The 22,110-nt window shown below is 40.5% G+C and overlaps 1 protein-coding gene across 2 annotated transcripts; it reads right to left on the bottom strand.

Annotated features, from left to right (window-relative positions):
- Window positions 1–920: 920 nt before the first annotated feature.
- Window positions 921–21,037, bottom strand: stm (starmaker). 2 transcript variants are annotated; one of them, XM_078175631.1, is made up of 11 exons: window positions 20,930–21,037; window positions 18,674–18,732; window positions 18,006–18,026; window positions 17,223–17,258; window positions 12,293–12,355; window positions 5,705–5,737; window positions 5,564–5,605; window positions 4,284–5,456; window positions 3,569–3,634; window positions 3,262–3,311; window positions 921–1,393 (listed from the first exon to the last, which is right to left on the bottom strand). In XM_078175631.1, the coding sequence occupies exons 1-10, from the start codon at window positions 20,938–20,940 to the stop codon at window positions 3,301–3,303; spliced, it is 1,515 nt and encodes a 504-aa protein (XP_078031757.1). In that variant the 5' UTR covers window positions 20,941–21,037; the 3' UTR covers window positions 921–1,393; window positions 3,262–3,300. The 2 variants fall into 2 exon arrangements, with proteins under 2 accessions (XP_078031757.1, XP_078031758.1); XM_078175632.1 differs by having other exon boundaries at window positions 3,262–3,308.
- Between the last annotated feature and the right edge of the window lie 1,073 nt (window positions 21,038–22,110).

Below are 22,110 nucleotides of genomic sequence, written 5' to 3'. Positions count from 1 at the left end.
TCCAGGATCCAGGATGTGAGGTGATTAGCCACCCCTATGTGCTCCAGTTTGTCCCTCAGAAGCGCAGGCTGTATGGTGTTGAAAGCGCTGGAGAAATCAAAGAACATGATTCTCACAGAGCTTCCAGGCTTCTCCAGGTGAGAAAGAGCTCTATGCAGGAGGAAGATGACGGCGTTGTCCACCCCAATGCCAGGCTGGTAGGCAAACTGCAGCGGGTCCATTGAAGGGCCTACTGCAGGATGGAGACAAGACAGGACCAGGCACTCCAGAGTCTTCATGAGGTGTGACGTTAATGCCACCGGTCTGAAGCTGCTGAAGTCCTTGGGGTGCGGAGTCTTGGGCACAGGTACCACGCAGGATGTGGCATATATTTACCTGGCCGACACTGTGGAACTACAAATGTATGGTGTTGAAAGCGCTGGAGAAATCAGCGCTTTCAACACCATACAGTTCAGAGATTTGAAACATATTCTGACGGAGGGGAAATAAAAAAAGAATATACATATATATATATATATATATGATATCCAATCACACCTGGTGACATCACTTCCTGTATGTGTGATACAGGTGTTATACATGTTTACAAATACTGTGTATGATCACATACATGTGTGTGACTTTCAGCTTATACTAATACTAAAAAAAACTATTGATTACAGATCAATATGTGTGATTGGTTATTGATTATAGATCAATATGTGTGATCAGTTATTGTTTACAGATCAATGTGTGTGATCCATTATTGATAACAGATCAATTTGTGTGATCAGTTATTGATTACAGATCAATGTGTATGATCAGGTTTTGATTACAGATCAATATGTATGGTCCCTTATTGATAACAGATCAATATATCTGATCATATATATGATCAGTTATTGATTACAGATCAGTAGAAACAATAAAGACTCAGACAGTTTTTGACAGTTTAAACTTTATTAGCAGTTCCTCTGTGAAAAAACTCTAATGATTGTAAACCATGAACACACACAGGTCAGAGGGACAGTGGGACAGATGGACAGGTGGACAGTAGGACAGGTGGACAGGTGGACGGTAGGACAGATGGACAGGCGGACAGTAGGACAGATGGACAGGTGGACAGTAGGACAGGTGGATAGTGCGACAGGTGGACCAGTGGACAGCTTAGAGGACAGACAGATGGAGATGCAGATGGTCACTTTGGTGAAGGACAGATATTTTTTAAACCACACTCAGTTTTAAGAAAAACAGAAACAACCAATCAGGAAGCGGGGGGGAGAAATCAGAGGGAAAGGGGTCAGAGCAACAGGAAGCTGAAGGTCCAAGTTTAGTTGCAGATAAAGGTGGAGTCGTTTTGTTGTTGTTGTTGCTGTTGTTGTCATAGCAACTGTTGTCCACTGTGGGCATGGCTCTGAGGGGACAAAACACAAACAGTTATTGAGAACGTCCGATGTACGTTTCTGACTCTGTCTCTGTACTATGTTTCTGATTCTGTCCCTGTACGATGTTTCTGACTCTGTCTCTGTACAATGTTTCTGTACAATGTCTCTGTACGATGATGTTTCTGACTCTGTCTCTGTACAATGTCTCTGTACGATGTTTCTGTACAATGATGTTTCTGACTCTGTCTCTGTACAATGTTTCTGACTCTGTCTCTGTATGATGTTTCTGACTCTGTCTCTGTACGATGTTTCTGACTCTGTCTCTGTCTGATGTTTCTGACTCTGTCTCTATATGATGTTTCTGACTCTGTACGATGTTTCTGACTCTGTCTCTGTATGATGTTTCCGACTGTCTCTGTAATATGTTTCTGTACGATGTCTCTATATGATGTCTCTGTATGATGATTCTGACTGTCTCTGTACAATGTTTCTGACTCTGTCGCTGTACGATGTTTCTGACTCTGTCTCTGTACAATGTTTCTGACTCTATCTCTGAACGATGTTTCTGACTCTGTCTCTGTATGATGTCTCTGACTCTGTCTCTGAATGATGTTTCTGACTCTGTTTCTGACTCTGCCTCTGAACGATGTCTCTGACTCTGCCTCTGAACGATGTTTCTGAATCTGTCTCTGTACAATGTCTCTGAAGGATGTTTCTGACTCTATCTCTGTATGATGTCTCTGTATGATGTTTCTGACTCTGTCTCTGAATGATGTTTCTGACTCTGTTTCTGACTCTGCCTCTGAACGATGTTTCTGACTCTGTCTTTGTCTGTTTATGACTCTGTCACTGTTTGATGTCTCTGACTCTGTCTCTCAACGATGTTTCTGACTTTGTCTGTTTCTGACTCTGTCTCTGCACAATGTCTTTGGCTCTTTTTCTGTATGATGTCTCTGTCTCTGTATAATGTCTTTGTCTCTGTATGCTGTTTCTGACCCTGTCTCTGTATGATGTCTCAAACTCTGTCTCAGTCTGATGTTTCTGACTCTGTCTCTGTATGATGTCTCTGTCTCTGTACGATGTCTCTGACTCTGTCTGATGTTTCTGACTCTGTCTCAGTCTGATGTTTCTGACTCTGTCTCAGTACGATGTTTCTGACTCTATACAATGTTTCTGACCCTGTCTCTGTACGATGTCTCTGACTCTGTCTCTGTATGATGTCTCTGGACAATTTTTCTGACTCTGCTCTTGCATGATGTTTCTGACTTTGTCTCTGTCTGATGTCTCTGACTCTCTCTCTGTATGATGTCTCAGTCCGATGTTTCTGACTCTGTCTCTGTATGATGTCTCTGGACAATTTTTCTGACTCTGCTCTTGCATGATGTTTCTGACTTTGTCTCTGATGTCTCTGACTCTCTCTCTGTATGATGTCTCAGTCCGATGTTTCTGACTCTGTCTGTCTGATGTCTCTGACTCTCTCTCTGTATGATGTCGCTGTTTGATGTTTCTGACTCTCTCTGTACGATATCTCTGACTATGTCTGAATGATGTTTCTGACTCTGTCTTTGTCTGTTTCTGATTCTGTCTGTATGTTCCTGACTCTGTCTCTGTACAATGTCTCTGTCTCCGTACGATGTCTCTGACTCTGTCCCTGTATGATGTTTCTGACTGTCTCTGTACAATGTCTCTGTCTCTGTATGATGTTTCTAAAGGTGTCTGTATGATGTGTCTGTCTCTGTATGATGTTATTTCTGACTGTCCCAGTGTATCTGAAAGCATCACAGGAATCCAGAGACTGCAGGTCTATTTAATTTTTACGTAGATAGGACTCCACCTGCATCTGATGTTAAGTCCTAAACATTTGTTGCCCTGGGTTATGGCTAGTGTGTGATGTTACCTGGAGGTGGTGAGTGTCCACAGTTCATCAGCGGAGTGTCTAATTCGCTGCTGAAAGAAAGAAAGAAAGAAAGAAAGAAAGAAAGAAAGAAACAGTTAATCTTCCTGGTTTGTAAAATAAAAACTAAACTAGAGTCATTGTGTCTTTATGAGGCCTTCACATCTCTAACTTTCAGATTGAATTGTTCCTCAAGGCCAAAGGTTGCCAACAAACACAGAGAACACTGGACCGAAATATTCTAATGGTGTTTCTGAAAGTTACAACTGGTTCTGATGTTTGATTGGCTGTGAGATGGTATGAACTTTACCGTTTGTCGTGGAAGAGGTGGAATCATCTGGTTGGTCCGATTGGTCTCGTTGGTCAGCAGATGGTGCTGCAGCGACAAACAACACAAACAATCAGAAGTCACTTTTTCTTTGGCTACAACTCCGGTTCTGTGAGATATGATCTTGGGTCTGTTTGGATCGGCTTATTGTTTCGGCTTTTCGGCTTCTGAATTCTTTCGCATTGGAATTTTCAAATTACTAGATTAACCTAGATTACTTTAATTTTTCAACCTCTGACTTAAGTCTTTTCCCCCTTATTCTTAGGACTTTAATTTCTTGTGGTCTTTGGATTCTTTACCTGAGTTCCATCTTATCTCTTGAATTCTGGACCTTTACCACCAAATTCTTCTTCAGCTCGATCTTTGATGTCTTGAAGAATTATTCATCTCCATCTCTACATTTTCCATCCTGACCTTTATTTTTTGAATCATCTGATATCTAAAGTCTGGATCTCTAAAACCTTTGAGATTCTTTAAAATAAAGTACAAGAACTCTTTGTTTATCTTTGTTTTTGTTCTTTGTTTTGTCCCCATATTTCTTGATCCTGGTGATTATGTTCTTTGTCTTTTGACAACTTTGTCTAGATAATTTAGCCTCTGAATTCTAAAAACACTCTACAATTAAGTCCACATGAACTCTGAATTCTCACGTCAGAGTTTTTCTGGATGATCTTAACTCTGACCTGTGCTGGTTTACCTTCAGTGGAGGTGGGAGTTCCTGGACTTTGCTGCTGGGACTCATCAGGATCTGATGTTGCAGAGTCGTCCTGCCCATCATCCTCAGAGATGAGAGTTTCTGGACTTTGCTTCTCAGACTCATCGTGATCCATCATTACAGAGTCATCCAACCCATCATTCTCAAAGATGGGAGTTTCTGGATCTTGCTGCTTGGACTCATCGGGTTCTGACATCTCAGAGTCATCCTGCCCTTCATCCTCAGAGACCTCAGTTTCCTGACTTGGCTCAGAGTCATCAGTATCTAACTTTGCAGAGTTGTCCTCAACCTCCTCGTCATTGTTACCACCGTCAGAGTCACTGCTGTCTGGATTTTCAGTTTCAGTGTCGTCAGCGTCAGTGTCAGCCTGGCTGTCATCGCTAGACGGTTCAGTCATGACTTCATCAGTGCCTGTGCTGTCATTTGTCTCTTCGGTGTTGCCCTCCTCTGAGGTCACGCCCCCACCCTCCTCTTTTACTTCTGCCTCCTCCTCGGAATCCCCATTGTCCTCATTAATAGCCTCCTCACTCTCTTTCTCTGCCCCCTCCTCCTGGCTCTCATCATCTGCCTGGCTGTTGTCATTGGTCTGGCTAATGTCATCGGTCATGCTATCTTCATTGGCCTGGCTGTTGTCATCTACCTGGCTGTTGTCATTGGCTTGGCTGTTGTCATTGCCCTGGCTGTTGTCATCTGTCTGGCTATTGTCATTAGCCTGGCTATTTTCATTGGCCTGGCTGTTGTCATTGGTCTGGCTGTCGTCATCGGTCTGGCTATCGTCATTAGCCTTGCTATTGTCATTGTCCTGGCTGTTGTCATTGGTCTGGCTGTCTTCATCGGTCTGGCTATCATCATTAGCCTGGCTGTTGTCATCAGTCTGGCTATCGTCATTAACCTGGCTGTTGTCATTAGCCTGGCTGTTGTCATTGCCCTGGCTGTTGTTATTGCCCTGGCTATCATCATCTGCCTGGCTGTTGTTATTGCCCTGGCTATCATCATCTGCCTGGCTGTTGTCATTGCCCTGGCTAATGTCATCGGCCTGGCTGTCGTCATCGGCCTGGCTGTTGTCATTGATCTGGCTGCTGTTACCATTATCTTCAGAGACAAGGTCAGAGTCAGCATCATTTGAGTCAACATCACTTCCAGCTGTGTTGTTCTCTGAAGATTTAAGAAGTTTATTGGTGATTCATTATTGCTCTGATGGATCAGAGAAATGACAAATCTGTGGTTGGACTTTAGGGTTAGAAAGAAATGTTTATTCTCACCCTCTGTGTCCTCTGTCATGGAATCGTCTCCGTTACTACGGTCTAAAAACAAAGACAATTCAAACCATTTCAAATTATACAATGTACAGAAGCAGGACTTCCTGACGTAGAGGTCACGAATCAAACCACAGATTCACTAACCTTGTGAACCTGCTCCAGGTTCCTCAGTCGGATCTGAAACAGACAGTCGAGTCAGGTTTGTGTTTATAGAACATTTAAACAACCAAAGTTCTGCACGAGTTAGCGTGAAGTCCGACTCTGCCTTGGAGGGCAGATGTTCTAAAAAAACATTTATATTATACTAAAGTCAAAAAAGGAAGAACGGCATCAGAAGCTTGAACAGTGTCTCCGTAATCAGCAGGTCCTGTGGAGACAAATCAACATGTTGTATGATGTATGTACAGTCACATGTCATAAACATCAGATAAAAGCAGTAGAGTGGGTAGAAGTTGCTTTCATGAAGAGGTTTTGAATTCTGCTTCACCTGCTGCACCCCGACCTGCGAACCATTCTTATGCCTACTGATGTACACCCCCTCAGGTAATGCTCCCCTCCCCATGGTGATGAGACATGGGGAAGGTTGACACCAGCAGGCCGACCAGCAAAGTACCTCCATCAGCAGCATCATTCCTTTTCCAGATTTCTCTGAACAATACGCAGCCATTGACCTCGTCATGACTCTTGTCCATTTCACAGGTCATGAGTTCTGCACTCTAAACCAGACCTTTCTGAATCCCTTTCTATGCCCTACGTTGGATCCTTACTGAGAACAACCAACTCCAAGTTCTTCATCTTGATTTTTCGCATCCGCCTCCCTTCTACGCCGTGGCCTTACCCACAAGGTTTCTCAGAACTCAGTGTTCCTCTTTCTGCAGAGAAGATCTTAGGTCCTTGAACCTCCCACAGAGTTCTTACAGATCAGCCTGAACTTGTTTCTGCCTCCCTCAAACTATCTTCTTGCAGACAGATGCATCCAATGCCAGTTGCTAACCCATCTCATTCGCCTCAGTTAACTCATATCGACAATCTGTCAAATGCAACCTTTCTGTCCAACCTCCTGACTGAAGCTGACTTGGTTGTTTATGTTGTCTGTACTGACGGCTCTCTCTCTCCTCCCCTCTTCTGCAGTAGCAATCAGCCTGCCTGTGTGTGTGTGTGATGAGCTGCAGGTGTGTGTGATTCCCCAATCAACCATGTGATCGGATTGCTGCCGCTGATTGGCTGACTGCTCAGTTGTAAACTCCACCTGATGCTGGCCTTCAGCCTCTCACTCTCCCCATTCCCAACATGACAGCAGCTGGTATTCTGTGTTATGATCTTGTGTGTTGCAGTAGCATTTTTGATTTAGAACATCTGCCTGTAGAAGCTGTTACCTTGAACTTTAGTTTTGTGTGTTAAAGCTACCTGTGGCTGTGGTTAGAACAGCTTATTGTAAGCGTTGTGAATATTGTAAATAATCTTGCTCAATTCAGTAGCAACCTTAAAGTAGGAGGGAGAAGCCATTTTTGTTGATCCCTTTTTCTCCTATTTATTTCAGTTGGGAGGTAGGTTAGTTTGATTGTCTTTTGTTTCCACATTTATTTTCTGACAGGTAAGGCAGGGATCTGGATTTAGTTGTTTTGTTTGTTATTTTTCGCGTTGCTCCTCTCTGAAACAATAAAAATAAAACTGCTACTTTGAACTTTTGACATGGAAGGGTTAGGGTTAGCTGGCTGACCTTCTTGGGAGTGGGAAGAGCGGGGGCACTTTATTATGTGTGGTCCAGGTGCCCCAAGGCCTGGGTCATAACAGTACCTTACCTATGATAATAATAATAATAATAATAATAAATTTTATTTATAATACACTTTACATTCCGGGGGAATCTCAAAGTGCTATAAAACAAATGATAAAAACAACAGTGTAGTACAATGAACTACAATTAAACCAGAAGAAGGCACTCAAAATGATACAAAACAAAAGAACACATGATCAAAGCATTCATCAGTACACGGAATATATAAGGATAAAAGTGACATGAAAAAAAGAGGTCAACTGAAAGCTTTGTTGAGGAGGTGAGTCTTTAGAGCTTTCTTAAAAGTATCCACAGACTGTGGTGCCCTGAGGTGGTCAGGGAGGGCATTCCACAGTCTGGGAGCCGCCAAGCAGAAGGCCAGCATGCCCATGGTTTTTAGGTTAAACCTGGGGGGTTTGAGGAAGTGTGCAGTGGAGGAGCGGAGGGTGCGTATATTGGTCTGAGGGGTAAGGATTTTCTTGAGGTAGGAGGGGGGACATGTCTTTATATGCACCAGTGGGTGAGGAGGGAAACCTTGAGTGAGTGAGATGGGGAGCCAGTGAAGAGACTTAAAGATGGGGGTGATGGGTCATGTTTGCGCACCCTAATCAGGATCTTAGCAGCACTGTTCTGAATGCACTGGAGCCACTGGAGGCTGTAGCTAGGGATCCCGATGAGGAGTGCATTACAGTAATCCAAACTAGAGGAGACAAAGGCATGGATGAGCTTTTCTGCATCTGCAAGGGTGAGCATGGGATGGAGTTTGGTGATGTTCCGGAGGTGAAAGAAGGACATCTTGCACAGGTGTTTGATATGAGTCTCAAAGGTGAGGTGGGGGTCCATTCTAACGCCCAGATTAATAACTGATGTGGAGAGGGGGGTGTTTTGGCCGGAGTAAGTGATGCTGGTGATAGTGGATGACTGGACCTGGTGCGGTGTGCCAAATTGAATAACTTCTGTCTTTGAAATATTTAGCTGTAAGAAATTTAGCTTTATCCATACCTCTATCTCCTCCAGGCAGGAAGTCAATGTGGATAGTGGCAGGGGTGTAGCGGGACTTGGTTTTATGCTGAGATACAGCTGCCTGTCATCAGCATAGCAGTGGAAGAAGATACCATGCCCACTGATGATATGGCCTGGGGGAATCATAGAGAGTGAACAGGGTGGGACCCAACACCGAAACTTGGGGGACACCACGTGTGACATTATAGGTGAGAGATCTTGCCTTTACGATTGCTCAGTTCTGCTGGGGAGATGTGAAGTGAACCAGTAGCGAGCATAGTCAGTAGGGGTGTAACGGTACACAAAAATCTCGGTTTGGTACGTACCTCGGTACACAAGTCACGGTTCGTTTTTTTTCGGTACAGTAATGAAAAAATAGACAACTATTAAATATCTTTTACTTATTGGTAACCTTATTAAAACACACCACCACAGCAGTTAACTCTTTTTACACAAATTTCGAATGAAACAAATATATATAAAATCCTGCTTTTTCACATTGTTTGAATGAAAATAGAAATATAAAAGTGAAAAATAACATTCTGCTGTTTTTTTAACACATTTTTTGAATGAAAAATATAAATATAAATTTCTGCTTTAACAGTTTTACTCAATTAAAATAAAAAGTATAGTGCAGCTGGTCAGCTTTAAAGCCTGCTCAGATTCAGTTTTACTAGGAACTTACTTAGCTTTCCCACTTTGTTAAAGTGCAGTAAACAAAACATGCTTATATCTAAAGTGCAGGTTAAACAATTTTACTCAGCTCCAATGGTGTTGATTATTTCTTTAGCGCGATGGTCAGGGAAATGCTCTTTCTTTTTAAATGACGACGATATTGTTGTTTGCACCAGATTGCTTTTTCTAGTCATGCCGGTTAACGTTCAAACTTGGGTGGTGTCGCTTTAGATGCGTTAGCATGTTAGATGTGTTTCCAAGTACATACCCGACCGTTGTTCTGCAGTGTCGGCACACTGCTTTTGTCTTGTCAACTTGTTTATTTCCATCTTCGTATTTTACCCTGAAACCAAACTGTTCCCAAACAGAGGACTTAAGGTTTGCGGGTGGGTCTTGAGGTTCGTCAGGCTCACTTGCCATGTTGTCAAAATGCGAGAAAGCACAAAGTGAAAGCGGAGATTTACGGGACTCGGTCCGTCAATCAATTATGTCCGTTGGGGAACTAGATATTTTAAATGGTTCGGCTCTCAAAAATGGAATTAAAATAAAACAAAAATAAAATAAAATAATATCCTGCACCCAATAATTCAGTACAGGGTTGTGCTGAACCGAAAGTCGCATACGGAACGGTTCGACACAAATACATGTACCCTTATGGCCCTAATAGTCAGAGATGCAAGCGGAGTCAGAGATGTAAATATATTACATGATGTAGTAGTACCTTACCTATATTACATGATGTAGTAGTACCCTACCTATATTACATGATGTAGTAGTACCTTACCTATGTTACATGATGTAGGAGCACCTTACCTATATTACATGATGTAGTAGTACCTTACCTATATAACATGATGTAGTAGTACCTCACCAATATCACATGATGTAGTAGTACCTTACCTATATAACATGATGTAGTAGTACCTTACCTATATAACATGATGTAGTAGTACCTCACCAATATCACATGATGTAGTAGTACCTTACCTATATAACATGATGTAGTAGTACCTTACCTATGTTACATGATGAAGTAGTACCTTACCTATATTTCATGATGTAGTAGTACCTTACCTATATAATATGATGTAGTAGTACCTTACCTATATAACATGATGTAGTAGTACCTCACCAATATCACATGATGTAGTAGTACCTTACCTATATAACATGATGTAGTAGTACCTCACCAATATCACATGATGTAGTAGTACCTCACCAATATCACATGATGTAGTAGTACCTTACCTATATAATATGATGTAGTAGTACCTTACCTATATAACATGATGTAGTAGTACCTCACCAATATCACATGATGTAGTAGTACCTTACCTATATAACATGATGTAGTAGTACCTCACCAATATCACATGATGTAGTAGTACCTTACCTATATAACATGATGTAGTAGTACCTTACCTATATTACATGATGTAGTAGTACCTTACCTATATAACATGATGTAGTAGTACCTTACCTATATAACATGATGTAGTAGTACCTCACCAATATCACATGATGTAGTAGTACCTTACCTATATAACATGATGTAGTAGTACCTTACCTATGTTACATGATGAAGTAGTACCTTACCTATATTTCATGATGTAGTAGTACCTTACCTATATAATATGATGTAGTAGTACCTTACCTATATAACATGATGTAGTAGTACCTCACCAATATCACATGATGTAGTAGTACCTTACCTATATAACATGATGTAGTAGTACCTCACCAATATCACATGATGTAGTAGTACCTCACCAATATCACATGATGTAGTAGTACCTTACCTATATAATATGATGTAGTAGTACCTTACCTATATAACATGATGTAGTAGTACCTCACCAATATCACATGATGTAGTAGTACCTTACCTATATAACATGATGTAGTAGTACCTCACCAATATCACATGATGTAGTAGTACCTTACCTATATAACATGATGTAGTAGTACCTTACCTATATTACATGATGTAGTAGTACCTTACCTATATAACATGATGTAGTAGTACCTCACCAATATCACATGATGTAGTAGTACCTTACCTATATAACATGATGTAGTAGTACCTTACCTATGTTACATGATGAAGTAGTACCTTACCTATATTTCATGATGTAGTAGTACCTTACGTATATAACATGATGTAGTGGTACCTTACCTATGTTACATGATGTAGTCATGCCATACCTATATTGCATGATGTAGTAGTACCTTACCTATGTTACATGATGTAGTGGTACCTTACCTATATAACATGATGTAGTAGTACCTTACCTATATTACATGATGCAGTAGTACCTTACCTATATAAAATGATGTAGCAGTATCTTACCTGTATAACATGATGTAGTAGTACCTTACCTATATTACATGATGTAGTAGTACCTTACGTATATAACATGATGTAGTAGTACCTTACCTATATTACATGATTTAGTAGTACCTTACCTATATAACATGATGTAGTAGTACCTTACCTGTATAACATGATGTAGTAGTACCTTACCTATATTACATGATGTAGTAGTACCTTACCTTATAACATGATGTAGTAGTCCCTTACCTATGTTACATGATGTAGTAGTGCCATACCTATATTGCATGATGTAGTAGTACCTTACCTATATTTCATGATGTAGTAGTACCTTACCTATATAACATGATGTAGTAGTACCTTACCTATATAACATGATGTAGTGGTACCTTACCTATGTTACATGATATAGTAGTACCTTACCTATATAACATGATGTAGTGGTACCTACCTATATTACATGATGTAGTCATGCCATACCTATATTGCATGATGTAGTAGTACCTTACCTGTATAACATGATGTAGTAGTACCTTACCTATATAACATGATGTAGTAGTACCTTACCTATATTGCATGATGTAGTAGTACCTTACCTATGTTACATGATGTAGTAGTACCTTACCTATATTGCATGATGTAGTAGTACCTTACCTATATAACATGATGTAGTAGTACCTTACCTATATAACAAGATGTAGTGGTACCTTACCTATGTTACATGATGTAGTCATGCCATACCTATATTGCATGATGTAGTAGTACCTTACCTGTATAACATGATGTAGTAGTACCTTACCTATATTACATGATGTAGTCGTGCCATACCTATATTACATGACGTAGCAGTACCTTACCTATATAACATGATGTAGTAGTACCTTACCTTTTTTGCATGATGCAGTAGAACCTTATGTGAAGTTAGTAATGAAGATTTTTTTCTGACCTTGGGTCGTGTCCTCTGTTGTAGAAACCTGTCCATGATGATTGTGATGATAATGACTGCTGTCTGAGAGGACAGAGACACGTCACACTGTTTTTAATGTATTCATACATGGTTAGGGTTGGTGTGTGTGTAGTGTGTGTGGTGTGTACTTATTGTGTAGTGTGTGTGTGTAGTGTACATTTATTGTGAAAGTGTGCATTTATTGTGTCATGTGTATTTATTGTGTCGTGTGTATGTGTGTGTACTGTGCATTTATTGTGTAGTGTGTATTTATTGTGTAGTGTGTGTAGTGTTTAGTTAGTTTTTTGTGTATTGTGTTGTGTGTGTGTAATGTGTATTTATTGTGTAGTGTGTATGTATTGTCTAGTGTTTGTAAGTGTACATAGTGTGTATTTATTGTATAATGTGTATTTACTGTGTAGTGTGTCTAGTGTGTTTTGTGTGGTTTCTATTTATTGTGTAGTGTGTATGTGTACATAGTGTGTATTTATTGTGTAGTGTGTTTAGTGTGGTGTGTATTTATTGTGTATGTGTACATAGTGTGTATTTATTGTGTGTTGTATGTAGTGTGGTGTGTATTTATTGTGTAGTGTGTGTATGTGTACATAGTGTGTATTTATTGTGTGTTGTGTGGATTTTTTTTAGTGTATATTTGTTGTGTAGTGTGTACAAAGGGTGTGTGTGTGGGGTGGTGGCTGTGGCTCAGAGGCAATGGGGTAGTCCACCAATCAGAAGCTCAGCGGTTCAATCCCCGGCTCCTCCAGTCTGCATGTCGATGTATCCTTGAGCAAGATACTGAAAAATTGCTCCTGATGATGCTTTCATCAGTGTGTTAAAAACTGAGTAGCAGGTGGCACCTTAATGGTAGCCTCGGCCACCAGTGTGTAAATGTGTGTGTGTGAATGGGTGAAAGTGATTTGTAATGTTAAAAGTGCTTTGAGCGGTCAGGTGCTATACAAATGCAGGTCCATTTACATGATGTAGTGTACACACAACACTGGGTATGATGTAGTGTATTAATTGTGTGTAGTGTGTACTTATTGTTAAGTGTGTGTAGTGTCTATTTATTGTGTAGTGAGTGCATAATGTGTATTCATTGTATAGTGTGTGTAGTGTGTATTCATTGTGTAGTATGTGTAATATGTACTAATTGTGTAGTTTGTACATAGTATGTATTCATTGTGTAGTGTGCACATAGTGTGAAGTGTGTAGTAAGTATTTAGTGTGTATGTGTAGTGTGTATTTATCATATAGTGTGTACATAGTGCGAAGTGTGTAGTATTTAGTGTGTATGTGTAGTGTGTATTTATCGTATAGTGTGTATTTATTGTGTTACACAATAAATACACACTATGTACAAACTACACAATTAATACACACTACACACAATGTACACACTACACAATAAATACACAAGTGTGTGTGAGTGTAGGTGTCCATTTATGATGTGTTTACATGTTGTGTACATGTTGTGTAGTGTGTGTGTGTGTGTGTTTGTGTGTGTGGACATGTGGTGCATTGTGTGTAGTGTGTGTACATATTGTGTATTGTGCGTACATGTTGTGTATAGTGTGTAGTGTGTGTATGTGTTGTGTATGGTGTGTAGTGTGTGTACATGTTGTGTATGGTGTGTAGTGTGTGTACATGTAGTGTATAGTGTGTCCGTTAAAGGATTTTTTGGGGAGTTTTTCCTGATCAGCTGTGAGGGAAGGACAGAGGGATGTCGTATGCTGTAAAGCCCTGTGAGGCAAACTGTGATTTGTGATATTGGGCTTCAAAAATAAAATTGAATTGAATTGAATTGTGTAGTGTGTGTACATGTGGTATGTGTGTACATGTGTAATCAATCAATTTTATTTATAAAGCCCAATATCACAAATCACAGTTTGCCTCACAGGGCTTTACAGCATACGACATCCCTCTGTCCTTATGACCCTCACAGCTGATCAGGAAAAACTCCCAAAAAAACCCTTTAATGGGGAAAAAACAACAAAATGTTGTGTATTTATTTGTAGTGTGTGTACTAGTGTTGTCACGGTACCAAAATTGGGACCCACGGTACGATACCAGTGAAAGTATCATGGTTCTGAGTAGTATCACGATACCACAGCAAAAATGAGGCAGATGTGCCTTTTGTCATTTATAAAAAGATAAATCACTTTTCTATAATACATCAATGATATTTCAATGGAATAAATTACTTACTGACTTATTCATACTTCAAAAACAGCATCAATAAGTGATTAACATAGGGGGGATCAAAATAAAATAAATAAATGAAATAAAAATCAACCAGCCACCCTCCTCCCCTGACAAGTAAAGAACAGTCCCTTCATAAGTAAAGAACAGTCCCTAAAGTGCGGTGAGGTTTGTGGACCGTTACCTGCCACAAAGAGAGAAATGTGAATGGCTTGTTTCTCTTCTGACACGCCACATACCTGTGTGCCACCATGGCTCTGCTATTAAGGTACTACTGGACAGTCATGACACCGACGAAAACTTATTGGACCTGGAGCCGGGCTTCTCGGTTGCCGGTAAGCCGTTATCTTGCGCCGCGGAGCACTATGGCCGCCGTATTTGACAGGAATATGGCAGAGCCTGCGCAGAGTCTCCACCGTATTCCTGTCTGTGACCCCCGTTCAACCCACAACCAGCATGATTCACCTTTCGTTTCTGCTGCTGGTTGAAATCTGTACTCGCACAGCGTGCGCCTGAATGATTTCTTTTGCTCGCACAAAACTATTTTTAGTCTCAAATGCGAGTAAAATGCTCGCACCGTAGAGCTCTGTGGAAAACAAATCACTGTAGCATATATAAACAAATCTAACCTACAAGTAAAAAGAAATAAATAATAACTTTCACTGCTTAAAGATACTCAGTAGCTCAGCTAATACCTGACATGTTACTGGAAAACAAACCACTGCAGCAGCATATTGAGTGCCAGGTGGCCAGCGCGCGCCGTTATTGGACAGCGCATGGACACTCACCGTCTTGTGATTGGACTTTGAACTTATCTCACAGTAGTGGTTCCATGAGGTACCGTAGTACTACGGTGGTCCAACATTATGGTATCATATGTACTGTGGTGGTTTAGTATTGCGGTCTACCGTTGGTACCTGTATATCGTGCAACACTAGTGTGTACATGTTGTTTGTAGTGTGTGTACAGTACAGGCCAAAAGTTTGGACACACCTTCTCATTCAATGCGTTTTCTTTATTTTCATGACTATTTACATTGTAGATTCTCACTGAAGGCATCAAAACTATGAATGAACACATGTGGAGTTATGTACTTAACAAAAAAAGGTGAAATAACTGAAAACATGTTTTATATTCTAGTTTCTTCAAAATAGCCACCCTTTGCTCTGATTACTGCTTTGCACACTCTTGGCATTGTCTCCATGAGCTTCAAGAGGTAGTCACCTGAAATGGTTTTCCAACAGTCTTGAAGGAGTTCCCAGAGGTGTTTAGCACTTGTTGGCCCCTTTGCCTTCACTCTGCGGTCCAGCTCACCCCAAACCATCTCGATTGGGTTCAGGTCCAGTGACTGTGGAGGCCAGGTCATCTGCCGCAGCACTCCATCACTCTCCTTCTTGGTCAAATAGCCCTTACACAGCCTGGAGGTGTGTTTGGGGTCATTGTCCTGTTGAAAAATAAATGATCGTCCAACTAAATGCAAACCGGATGGGATGGCATGTCGCTGCAGGATGCTGTGGTAGCCATGCTGGTTCGGTGTGCCTTCAATTTTGAATAAATCCCCAACAGTGTCACCAGCAAAACACCCCCACACCATCACACCTCCTCCACCATACTTCACAGTGGGAACCAGGTATGTGGAATCCATCCATTCACCTTTTCTGCGTCTCACAAAGACACGGCGGTTGGAACCAAAGATCTCAAATTTGGACTCATCAGACCAAAGCACAGATTTCCACTGGTCTAATGTCCATTCCTTGTGTTTCTTGGCCCAAACAAATCTCTTCTGCTTGTTGCCTCTCCTTAGCAGTGGTTTCCTAGCAGCTATTTGACCATGAAGGCCTGATTGGCGCAGTCTCCTCTTAACAGTTGTTCTAGAGATGGGTCTGCTGCTAGAACTCTGTGTGGCATTCATCTGGTCTCTGATCTGAGCTGCTGTTAACTTGCCATTTCTGAGGCTGGTGACTCGGATGAACTTATCCTCAGAAGCAGAGGTGACTCTTGGTCTTCCTTTCCTGGGTCGGTCCTCATGTGTGCCAGTTTCGTTGTAGCGCTTGATGGTTTTTGCGACTCCACTTGGGGACACATTTAAAGTTTTTGCAATTTTCCGGACTGACTGACCTTCATTTCTTAAAGTAATGATGGCCACTGGTTTTTCTTTAGTTAGCTGATTGGTTCTTGCCATAATATGAATTTTAACAGTTGTCCAATAGGGCTGTCGGCTGTGTATTAACCTGACTTCTGCACAACACAACTGATGGTCCCAACCCCATTGATAAAGCAAGAAATTCCACTAATTAACCCTGATAAGGCACACCTGTGAAGTGGAAACCATTTCAGGTGACTACCTCTTGAAGCTCATGGAGAGAATGCCAAGAGTGTGCAAAGCAGTAATCAGAGCAAAGGGTGGCTATTTTGAAGAAACTAGAATATAAAACATGTTTTCAGTTATTTCACCTTTCAGTTATTTCACTTTTTTTGTTAAGTACATAACTCCACATGTGTTCATTCATAGTTTTGATGCCTTCAGTGAGAATCTACAATGTAAATAGTCATGAAAATAAAGAAAACGCATTGAATGAGAAGGTGTGTCCAAACTTTTGGCCTGTACTGTACATGTTGTGTGTGTCATGTGTGTGTACGTGTTTGTAGTGTGTGTACATGTTGTTTGTAGTGTGTGTGTACATGTTGTGTGTGTCGTGTGTGTGTACATGTTGTGTGTAGTGTGTTTTACCTTTGTTCATGTGCTCCAGCAGCGGTGCGACTCTTCCTGAAACAAACAAATAAATACATTAGAAAATAAATAAATAAAGCACCAAATTTTGTGTGTGAAAATAAATTAATTAAACAATAAATTTATTTCTGATAAAATAAATAAATAAAATAAAATAAATCACAAAGTTATAAAAAATAAAAACATAAGATATCATAAAATAGATAAAGTAAACTGATTAATGTTGTACTTAATTAAGTAAATAAATAAATAAATAAATATGTTGTACTAAAATATATATATTAATAAATAAATAAATAAATACATAAATGTGTTGTACTAAAATATATAAATAAATAAATATGTTGTACTAGAATAGATTAATAAATATGGTCAGATAAAGAAAGATGTTGGAAATTATATAAATAAATACATAAAATAAATAATAATAATTTTAGAACAAAAGTTATATTAATAGTTATAATAATAACAACAGTTAAAAAATGATAGTTGATAGTTAAAAATAGTAAATATAATAATAGTTAATATAATAATAATAAAATTAATAATAATAATAACAATAATAATAATAATGATGATAGTAATAATAGGTTGTGTCTGTAATGAACTCTGCAGCCTGCAGTGGACGCTGCAACACTTAACGCTGGTCACCAGGCTGATGTGATGCTGCGCTCTGATTGGTTGCTCTGTACTGTAAAGAAGCCTATTGGGTGTGACATCATCAGGAGGAGGCGGGGCCTCTTCACAGGGTCAAAGGTCAAAAGTTGAACTGTTTTTATTTACCGTCAGCTGTTGACGTCTCCTCTGGAAGACAAGAGGACACAGAGTCAGAGAGACAGGAGGACAGGCAGGGGGTCAGAGAGACAGACGGGATAGAGACAGGAGGACAGACAGGGGGACAGCGAGGGGGTCAGAGAAACAGACAGGGGTACAGAGAGGGGGACAGATGGGGACAGAGAGGGGAAGACAGACAGGGGGACAGACAGGGGGTCAGAGAGACAGACAGGGAGACAGACAGGAGGACAGGCAGAGGGTCAGAGAGACAGACAGGGAGACAGACAGGAGGACAGGCAGGGGGTCAGAGAGACAGGAGGACAGACAAATGAACAGACAGGGGGTCAGAGAGACAGGGGGACAGACAGGAGAACAGTCAGGGGGTCAGAGAGACAGGGGGACAGACAAGAGAACAGACAGGGGGTCAGAGAGACAGGGGGACAGACAGGAGGACAGACAGGGGGTCAGAGAGACAGGGGGACAGACAGGAGAACAGCCAGGGGGTCAGAGAGACAGGGGGACAGACAAGAGAACAGTCAGGGGGTCAGAGAGACAGGGGGACAGACAAGAGAACAGTCAGGGGGTCAGAGAGACAGGGGGACAGACAAGAGAACAGTCAGGGGGTCAGTGAGACATATGAAGTGATCTGTTTGTGTTTATATAAATGAAATATTTACCTGGGACAGGAGCTGAAAGACACACGGTAACCATGGCAAACAGCAGCAACATGACACACCTGGAACACACACACATACACACACGCACACACACACACAAAACAGTGAAAACATTTGACTGCAGCTTGTTTACATGTCATTTGACATCATCAGATTGCAACTTGTCCCTGACCCTTTTCTGTGGATGTCGGTTTTTAAACCACAACGAAGGTCACGTGCGTCGGCGTGTCCCCGTGTTGGTGTGATGCTGTGCTGTGGTGTGGTGTGTTGGCGTGTCTGTGTGATGTTGTGCCATGGTGTGGAGTGTTGATGTGACAGTGTGTTGGCGTGTCGGTGTGATACCATGTCATGGTGAGGCGTGTCAGTGTGACGCTGTGTGGGCGGGTCTGCGTGTCAGCGTGACGGTGTGTTCGCATGATGGCGTGTCGCTGTGAGGCATATCAGTGTGAGATATGTCGGTGTGTCGGTGTGAGGTGTGTCATGGTGATGGCGTGTCGGTGTGATGGTGTGAGGTGTGTCGGTATGTTGGTGTAAGGCATGTCGATATGTTGGTGTGAGGCATGTCGGTGTGAGGCATGTCGGTGTGAGGCATGTCGGTGTGACTGCGTGTCAGCATGATGGCATGTTGGTGTGTCAGTGTGAGGCGTGTCAACATGTCGGAGTGAGGCATGTCGGTGTGCTGGTGTGAGGTGTGTCGACATGTCAGTGTGAAGATGTGTCGATGTGAGGTATGTCGGCGTGTTGACGTGACATTATGACTGTGTGATGGTGTGGCGGTGACACATAAGACGTGTTGGTGTGAGGCGTGTCGGTGTGTTAGGGGTTAGCAGAGATGATTTGTGGGAAAGTTATGCCCCCTCCTGGCTGGTTCAGAGGGGGGCGGAGTCAGTGACAACAACAACAAAGAGGGGACGTGGATGAGCTGACGGTCAGACACTGAATAATAAGATGATTGGTCCAATAGTTTGATGAGCTGCAGACACACGAACACGTGTTATAAGTTTAAACCTGATGGAGGTCAGAACGTAGAGAACGTCAAATAAAGCTGAGGAAAATAAATAAAGACAATAAAATGAAGTAAAGAACATTAAAAATCAAGAAAGAAAAGAGAGACGATAAAATTAAACAATAAAATTAAGAAAGTAAAGAAAGCTGAGGAAACAAAATATGATGAAATTAAATGAAATAAATCAAATTAACAAAATGAAGAAAGTGAAGAGGAAGTTAGATAAATAAAATAAAGTCAAGACATTGAAGACAAGGAAAAAATAAAATAAAGACAGTAAAGATGAGGCAGAAAAAGGGAAGAGACTGAAAGAAGTGAAGGAGAACAAACATCAGGTGTCAGGTGAAGAATGTCAGACAAATAAAAGACAGTAAAGACAAAGTAAAGAAGGAAGTAGAAGAAAAACATAATGACAGAGGTTGAGGAAGACAAAAAGAATGAAGTAAAGGGGTAAAGAGGTGTCAGGTGAAAAAATGTGCGGTGTGTTGTGGAGCAGGTCGGTGAAGCCTGAAGGGTTAATGACTGCATTTCTTTGTGTTTCCTCCTCAGAGAAAAAAACCCCACAAAGCTTCTGTTCTTCAGGACGTAACGAGACGAACGAGCTGCAGGACGAAAAAAAAAGCAGGTCCTCAAAGACAGAGAGAGAAATAGAAAAAAGCTTTGTGGTTTACTGAGAAAGACGAGAGACGAGTCAAAAACAGAAAAGAACTGCTGCTTTACAAATCAAATCTGAGCTCTGATGTCCGTCTGCTGCAGAGAACAACTCAAAGCTCATCAGATGATTTAATTAGTCATCAGGTGTCATTAACTCACAGCACAAACTGTTCAGACATCACAGCAACATTTAACCTCATTATTATGTCACAGTCACAACAACAGAGCCTCTATCAGTTTCATTAAACAGCTCTTAAATTTTATTTGAAATGTATTTCATTTTATAAAGTTTTTCATAAAGTTTGATAAAGATTTAATAAAGTTTATAAAGTTTCATCAACGTTTATAAAGCATTTCATAAAATGCAATACATTTTAATAAGTTACATTGGTATCTATGAAGTCTTTCATAAAGATGAATTAAATTTCCATAAACATTAATAAAGTTTCTGGACTGTGAATGTTCCTGATGTTTCAGCAGCTTTGATTTGAACATTTGATTCTTCGGTCGTTTGAACCAAAATAAACTTCAGTAAAGTCTGTCAAACAGTTTAGATAAATTAAATAAAGTAAATTAAAAGAATAAAAAATACTCACAGTCGCAGCATTTTGTTGTTTTTGTTTGTTGATCAGGAAAAAAAAGATTAAATGTGATGAAGCTTCAGAGTTTATGTTGAGTTTCTGAAGTTGACTGAAGGAGATCAGCTTTTTATACCCACACTGTCTCCTCCTTCCTTTCCTCACTTCCTCCCCTCCTTAGCTCCTCCTCCCTCAGACCACCACCCGTCTGTCTGAACAACAATCAGTTTAATACCAGATTTTAAATCAAAGACAGATTAAGGACACAGTTTAATACCAGATTTTAAATCAAAGACAGATTAAGGACACAGTTTGGACCAGATTTTAAATCAAAGACAGATTAAGGACACAATTTGGACCAGATTTTACATCAAAGACAGATTAAGGACACAGTTTAATACCAGATTTCAAATCATAGACGGATTAAGACACAGTTTGGACCAGATTTTCAATCAAAGACGGATTAAGGAAACAGTTTGGGCCAGATTTTAAATCAAAGACGGATTGAGGACACAGTTTGGACCAGATTTTAAATCAAAGACAGATTAAGGACATAGTTTGGACCAGATTTTAAATCAAAAACAGATTAAGGACACAGTTTAATACCAGATTTTAAATCAAAGACGGATTAAGGAAACAGTTTGGACCAGATTTTAAATCAAAGATGGATTGAGGACACAGTTTGGACCAGATTTTAAATCAAAGACAGATTAAGGACACAGTTTAATACCAGATTTCAAATCATAGACGGATTAAGACACAGTTTGGACCAGATTTCAAATCATAGACGGATTAAGACATAGTTTGGACCAGATTTTAAATCAAAGACGGATTGAGGACACAGTTTGGACCAGATTTTAAATCAAAGACAGATTAAGGACATAGTTTGGACCAGATTTTAAATCAAAAACGGATAACGGACACAGTTTGGACCAGATTTTAAATTAAAAACGGATTAAGGACACAGTTTGGACCAGATTTTAAATCAAAAACAGATTAAGGACACAGTTTAATACCAGATTTTAAGTCAAAGACGGATTAAGGAAACAGTTTGGACCAGATTTTAAATCAAAGACGGATTGAGGACACAGTTTGGACCAGATTTTAAATCAAAGACGGATTAAGGACACAGTTTAATACCAGATTTTAAATCAAAGACGGATTAAGGACACAGTTTGGACCAGATGTTAAATCAAAGA

This window comes from Epinephelus lanceolatus, chromosome 16, assembly GCF_041903045.1.
Source record: "Epinephelus lanceolatus isolate andai-2023 chromosome 16, ASM4190304v1, whole genome shotgun sequence".
NCBI lineage: Eukaryota > Metazoa > Chordata > Actinopteri > Perciformes > Serranidae > Epinephelus > Epinephelus lanceolatus.
The sequence above is the reverse complement of the archived record's forward strand: the minus strand, read 5'-3'. Positions and strand labels throughout refer to the sequence as shown.